Source organism: Hordeum vulgare, chromosome 3H (genome assembly GCF_904849725.1).
Source record: "Hordeum vulgare subsp. vulgare chromosome 3H, MorexV3_pseudomolecules_assembly, whole genome shotgun sequence".
NCBI lineage: Eukaryota > Viridiplantae > Streptophyta > Magnoliopsida > Poales > Poaceae > Hordeum > Hordeum vulgare.
Window position 1 is genome coordinate 381326166 of NC_058520.1, and position 7002 is coordinate 381333167.

General features: G+C 46.1%; 1 protein-coding gene across 2 annotated transcripts; it reads left to right on the plus strand.

Moving 5' to 3' along the window:
* The first annotated feature begins 451 nt into the window (after nucleotides 1-451).
* LOC123443919 (kinesin-like protein KIN-13B) lies at nucleotides 452-4723 on the plus strand. Of its 2 annotated transcripts, XM_045120482.1 has the most exons (12): nucleotides 452-701; nucleotides 790-960; nucleotides 1674-1865; nucleotides 1971-2072; nucleotides 2190-2267; nucleotides 2355-2436; nucleotides 2518-2677; nucleotides 2770-3072; nucleotides 3157-3375; nucleotides 3456-3912; nucleotides 3993-4058; nucleotides 4149-4723. In XM_045120482.1, exons 1-12 carry the CDS (start codon nucleotides 603-605, stop codon nucleotides 4326-4328), a joined length of 2109 nt encoding a protein of 702 aa, XP_044976417.1. In that variant the 5' UTR covers nucleotides 452-602; the 3' UTR covers nucleotides 4329-4723. The 2 variants fall into 2 exon arrangements, with proteins under 2 accessions (XP_044976417.1, XP_044976418.1); XM_045120483.1 differs by lacking the exons at nucleotides 452-701; nucleotides 790-960 and adding an exon at nucleotides 1321-1484.
* Nucleotides 4724-7002: the final 2279 nt, after the last annotated feature.

Here is a 7002-nt window from a genome sequence, read left to right on the forward strand (position 1 = left end):
GCTAATGACGGGGATATGTACCTAGGGCAGGGTCCTACCAATGGTACCTCATTATTAGGCCAAGGGTCACACAGAAGAGTAAAGATCATGTAAGCTCCATTTGGCATAGTGTCCACACGGGGAGAACTATATTATGCACCCCATTAGTTGACGTACTAGTAGGACCTAACTCTCATTAAAAATCGGGATTTTTTACTGTATATAAATAAATAAATTAAGCAAAAGGAAGGAAACGAAATCTGTACCAACCAGCCGTGGTGACAGGCCTTGCCTAACCAGAACCGAAAAAGCTGCAGGGACGAAAGAGAAAAGGTCCCCTCGCCCCAAATCACGGCCCACTTTCCCCTTCCTACCCGTTCCCTTGATTTCCACTCCAAATTCAAACTGGGGGGCGAAAGCGCAACGTCAGTCGAAATCTAGGGTGCAAACCGCAAATCCACTGCTCTCCGAAACGAGAGGCCTTTACTCTACTCCCCTCTTCTACGACTCGCTCCGCCTCCCGTTGTCCCCTGCTCCTCCCCGCTCCTCCCCATTTCCTGCCTTCCTTGCTCCCCAGTCCACCGGGCAGCACCGGCAGCCCGAGCCCTACCTCGCCGGTGGCTATGAACGCGAGCGGGCGCCGGCGCTACACCTCGGAGCAGCTCCTCTTCGATGTCCCCTCCAATGCCGGGACGGCTGGCGGTGCCGGCAGGTGGACCCAGGTACGGCCAACGATTCCTCGAGATCTGCGTGCAGCGCGTGATCTCCGGTCAGCTCATGAATTTGGATTTGGAGTGATTTTGCGTGCAGCGCGGCGGCCTGCGCCGCGGGGACGGGGAGATCTTCGTGTCGGTGGACCCAGCGACGCCGGCACGGCTTCGCGGAGGGGACGCGGCGGCTGGGGAGTCTCCGGGGCAGAGGCACCAGCTCAGCCCCGGGCTGCTCGATCTCCATGCCTTTGATACCGAGCTTATCCCCGATGTAAGACGAGAGCTGCAATTGTTATAAGTACTGCTTCTGTTCTGATGATCTCCTTGTGGCTGCGTTAGATTATACAGTAATATTCTTGATTGTAGGAAGTGTTATTGATCTGACGTTCTGAATCCAGTTGTCGAGGCATGGTCGCATGGGTCCTCAGAAGTATTTTTAATTTTCTCTGGATTATTGGCATATGAAAGCAAACTAAGACTGTTTAGTTTTTGTTTTGGCATTGGTCTTTTTTTAGGTGAATTTCAGCTACTTGTGCGAAATTAAATGTTTGGTACGGTTTTAGCTAGCTGGTGAGACGTGGCAGGTGGCATTGCATCCATAGGTGTTTTTTTGTTGGGTTTCATTTTGGTCATGTTTCTGCCAATGCTGCCCACGCCATGTACTCTGCTTGCAAATATATGCTTCGGCATCTATGCCTTGCATCTATTTTAATGAAGTTATGGCTGAGTTCAACAGGGGATGCAAAGACTGGGAGGTTTTGACCTTCCTTTTCAGGAGAAGAAAATCCGTACACTGTATGGTTCGACATAACTATAAGCTATTGATTTCTGTAAATTTAGTTCTTTAGATTAGATAGTGTAGTGTACTTAATATGCTGATGAAGGATCATTGGTAAACCAAAATATTTTATGTTGCAGCAATGGTCATATAATATTGCCCACATTGTAAATTCTGTATTAACTAGAATTCATATGTACGTACAGTTTCAAGTACAAGGAATGTATGATGGTGCTGAAAAGTTTGGTTATGCCAATGGAGGAGGCTTTGAAGATTCGGATATGAGCTTCGGTACAGACAAGCAGATGAGCAAGTCTGCTGTTTTTGCTGAAAGTAACTACCTCAAGGCCTTCCCTGAAAAAGAGAAGGCAGCACCTGTTGCCAAAATCAAAGTGGTGGTATGTTTGTTTGTCTTGCCCGATGATTGAATCTTTCTCAATGGCTCATACAAAGCTATGAGGATATATACTTTTTACAGTTTTGATGTGTAATGTTAAATGCAGGTGCGCAAAAGACCTCTGAACAAAAAGGAGATATCGAAGAAAGAAGAAGATATCATAGACATTGAACAAAATTCTTTGACTGTCCATGAGACTAAACTTAAGGTTTGTGCCAAGCTTGTTATCTCCATCATTCTGCCTTATTTTTACTTGTCCATATGATCTTAACTTGCTACTGACAGTCTATTCTCATTGCTTCATGCCTGGCACATAATTCTGCAGGTTGACCTCACTGAGTATGTTGAAAAGCATGGATTTGTGTTCGACGCTGTTTTGGATGAGGACGTTTCAAATGATGAGGTGATCAGCAATCCGCATATTCTATATAATTGTAGTATTAGGCATTATATATTTATTCTCAACAACCTGGACTCATTCTATTTACAGGTTTATCGTGAAACAGTGGAACCGGTGGTTCCTGCTATTTTTAATCGTACAAAGGCAACTTGTTTTGCATATGGACAAACCGGTATATCTCCAACATCCTCTAGATGCATGTCTAAAATTGCAGCAGACTAAAGACAACTCCTAACTTACATTGTCCATCCAGGTAGTGGAAAAACCTACACCATGAGACCACTTCCTCTAAAGGCATCCCAAGACATTTTGAGACTAATGCACCATACATATCGTAATCAGGGGTTTCAGTTATTTTTTAGTTTCTTTGAGATCTATGGAGGAAAATTATATGATCTGCTTAATGAAAGGAGGTACATTATACCTAAATCTCTTACGTTTATAAATAAAGTCTATGCAGAAAGCCAATGATGTTTCAGTTCTGAACAATGATTATCTCATGTAGTAAACTTTGCATGAGAGAAGATGGAAAACAGAAAGTTTGCATTGTTGGTTTACAAGAGTACAGGGTGTCTGATCTTGAAACTATCAAGGAGTTGATTGAGAGAGGTAATGCCACCAGAAGTACTGGTACAACTGGTGCAAATGAGGAGTCATCACGATCTCATGCCATTCTTCAGCTTGCTATCAAACGGCGTGTTGATGGCAATGAGTCTAAGCCACCCAGATTGGCTGGCAAGTTGTCGTTTATTGACCTGGCTGGCAGTGAGCGTGGTGCTGATACAAATGAAAATGATAAACAAACAAGGTTATCTTACAAAACTTTCTTCTATGATAGGAGTATACATATGTATTTTGCTAACACTGAAGTGCTTTAAAAAATGTTATGCAGAATTGAGGGTGCTGAGATCAATAAAAGTTTGCTTGCTTTAAAGGAATGCATCAGAGCACTTGATAATGATCAGAATCATATTCCCTTCCGTGGTAGCAAGTTGACTGAAGTTTTGCGAGATTCATTCATTGGAGACTCGCGCACTGTCATGATATCATGCATTTCCCCTAGTTCTGGCTCTTGTGAACATACACTGAACACATTGAGATATGCTGATAGGTAATTATCTTTATTCATTCTTTATGTTGCAGTAGCTGCTTTTTGTCCATGTAACACATGTAACATATTCTCATCTTCAGAGTGAAGAGTCTGTCAAAAGGAAGCAACAGCAAGAAAGATGTGCCTTTGGCTGCTGCACCTTTACGAGAGTCGAGTCCTTCGCCATTGGCTCCGGTTGTACCCTCTTTCTCTCCAGCCGAGGTAATGAATGATATCACTGAAAGGGGTAAGTTTGGTTGGCCCAAGCAGCAGTATGCCAAAGAACAGCCATCGCCATCGTATGTGGATAGAATGCCCAAGGGTAGGGAAGACACTGAGTTCAGTTCGGCGAATACTGGTTATTTCAACGAACAAAGGAACAGAGGTACTGCAGCAACAGGCATAGCCGTTGTACCAGGTACACTGTACCAGCAGGGAAGGAAACAGGCACAGAAGGGTAGAGATCCGGCTTCCGAGAATAATATGAGAAATTCTGTTGCTTACCCAATTAGAAGTGCTGTGCCAGACGAAGATGACCATCTGAATGACCTCCTTCAGGTACAGTATTATTGCCTCTGCATCATTTCGTTTATACAATATGACCTGGGTTAGGTTTTGACGTTTGTTAACTGGTGCAGGAAGAGGAAGATTTAGTTAGTGTTCACAGAAAGCAGGTGGAAGAGACCCTGGACATAATTAAAGAGGTTAGTCGCCTAGAATGGTAAATTGCGTTACCTGTAACTGGTCATCGTATTATCTTGCCGTAACGTGTGAATGGCCCCTTGTTTGGTCAGGAGATGAACTTACTAATAGAAGCAGATCAGCCTGGCAACCAACTGGACGACTACGTTACAAGACTAAGCGGTATCCTCTCACAGAAAGCTGCTGGAATTGTGGATTTACAAGATCGTCTGGCACAGTTCCAGAGGCGCTTAAACGAGAATAGCGTGCTGCTATATTCCGAGTGCCCTTGATCATAAGAGCGGCATATTCGTCGCTACCACGTCTCCGAGGGTAATGAGGAAGTTGGGGACAGAGGCAGCAGAGTCTATCTGCCCCCATGAGCTCTGCACCGACGCGGTCTCGCCTTGCGAACGCCGGTGCCGATGCAGTTCTGAACCCATAGATGCGGCGAAAGCAGAACTAGATGGCTAGTCGACTGCTGCTTTACGGTGGCCTTCTCCGTAACATATTTGTTCCCGAGTCTCTCCATTGTATGCGTGTGCTTCGTACTTCAGTTTAATCCATGTGTATGTAGATCCGCGTCACATGAGTACCCTGCTATTTTTTCCCGTGCATGAAGACTCCGGTATGTCGTTGCACACGTACCTTATTTATGTAGTTACCTCAAGTTGCAGTGTTCTCGAAACAGCCTTTCGTCCCGCTTTATAAATAAAGCATCAAGTCTATAACTAGAGGTACCAACATAAAATCCACTATCTGCCGGGGCCACAACACAAGCAAACCCAAAAAACCCGAAGAAGAAATGAAAAAAAGGCCACCAAATGGTCATATCATCTGGCAGAAGGCGGTTGGGCAAGACTGCGAGCTGAGGTGTGAAACGCATTCAACATCCGCCCAAGGCGCGCTTGATCCCTTGACCTAACCAACGGGTGCCAGTGCTGCAGGAAAATGAAAATTTTGAAAAAAGCATCAGAGGTGTGCTGCAAGAAAATCCTCTTAATCACCATCTTATTTCTCGTAGTCTAAAGGATCCATGACATCGTTGTGAAGATCGGCTAGAAAAGGCGCTTATTGCTGCCCGACTGCATTGCCTTGGCTTGCAAGAACTCAGCCAGGTCAGAGGCCGTCCACTGTGGCCCAAGCGCGTCCCGAACAAACATCCAGAGGGACCTAGCAGTCGTACAAGAGAATAGGATGTGAGTCCCGTTTCCCGCGACATGACATAAGGGACATAGCCCAATTCCCGGGCCATGCCGCTTGATCACCTCCGTACCGGATGGTAGGCGATCCCTCAACAGCTGCCAGATGAAGATCTTGATTTTCAGCGGTAGTGGCGCCTTCGAGAGGGGCGCGGTCCACCGGACGGTAGGAGTACGATAAAGGGCACGGTACGTCGAAGCCACACAGAAGCCTCTCGAAGGAGAGAGGAGCCAACGGGCCTGATCCGGGCATCTCCCGATGAGAGGCGAAAGGGTGCCAAAAGATTGGTGCATTCAAGTACTTCCGCGGGACCCAGAGACCGGCGGAACAAGATGTTCCACTAGCCTCAACGTATCGCACCCGAGACCCGAAGAGAGGAGTCGGCACAAATAGCAAATAGCCGTGGGAACATCCTACAGAGAGGGTTATCCTGAACCCAAGGATCCAACCAGAACTGGGTCCCATCTCCATTGCCTAGGGAGAACGCCAGACCCAGTCGGATCTCGTGTTTAATCTTCTGGATGGATCACCAAAACTGGGAACCGTCCATAGAGTCACACACTAAGAGCGGCAAGCCCTGAAGGTACTTGGCCTGAAGAAGCTAAAGCCAAAGGCCCCCGTCATTGCAAATGATCCGCTAGACCCATCTAAGCATGAGGGTGACGTTCATCCGGCTGGACGCCATGATCCCAAGCCCGCCACACTCCTTAGGGAGGCAGATGTTGGCCCATTTTACCATGTGATATTTTGGCGGCCGTTCATCGCCTGCGAGAAGAAGCGGGCCAGGGCTTTGTCGAACGAAGCATGCACCCCTTCGGGGAGGGACCATAACCCTATGATATACATGGGAGGCTGGAGAGGTTGGAGCCAATTAGGACGGTCTTACTTCCCTTGCAGGAAAATGTACCACACCAGGGTTCCGTCCGCTCTCCAACCTTATCCACAAGGGGGTCAAACGCACTCATGAGGACCTTAGTGTTTGAGAGTGGCATGCCCAGGTAATCAATAGGGAAGGCGACCAACCTGCAATTTAGGTTATCTGCAATCCTTTGTTTATTAGCCTCGGGGTATCCCACGATGATAACTTCGCTCTTATCAAAGTTGATCTTAAGACCTGACATCCCTTCGATCAAGGCTGTTGATGTCGATGCCTTGGCTAACCCCATCGCCCCCACATGCCTTACCCCCTGTCGTGATCGCCTCACCCTATCTCCCGCGCACCACGCACCATGTTGATTGTTTATGCTTGTAAGATCACATCCAACTGTATTTAGTGGCATTGCATATTTTTTCAATTTTGTTCTTTTATGCTTGTGAGATCACATCGAGTTGTATTTAGTGCCACCACACCTTTTTTGCTCTTTTATGATTATTGTGGGATCACATCCAGCTACCACATTGATTTTTTTTGCCATTCTTTAGTTTGAAAAATTATTTTGAAGTGAACAAAGAGTTTTTACATCATCAATATAATATGAACGATGCTCCAAGCAAAACTCATATCCTGTCATGAATAAAAATACAACTCCAAGTGGCATACCTATAGAATGGAGACAAAAGAGGGGATGCCATCCGGGGCATCTCCAAGCTTAGATGCTTGGGTATTACTTGAATATTACCTTGGGGTGCCTTGGAAATCCCCAAGCTTAGGGTCTTGCCGCTCCTTATTTCTGCATCCATCGTTGTCTCACCCAAAACTTAGAAACTTCAGCACACAAAACTTAACAAAAACGTCGTGAGATCCGTTAGAAAAATAGGTAAATC

What these genes read in the sequence shown, in the direction of transcription:
- LOC123443919 (XM_045120482.1), top strand. Translation starts at nt 603, where the DNA reads ATGAACGCGAGCGGGCGCCGGCGCTACACCTCGGAGCAGCTCCTCTTC. An exon ending in GTGCCGGCAGGTGGACCCAG is followed by an intron (nt 702 to 789) that starts GTACGGCCAACG and finishes TTTTGCGTGCAG; the next exon opens with CGCGGCGGCCTGCGCCGCGG. An exon ending in GAAAATGATAAACAAACAAG is followed by an intron (nt 3,073 to 3,156) that starts GTTATCTTACAA and finishes AATGTTATGCAG; the next exon opens with AATTGAGGGTGCTGAGATCA.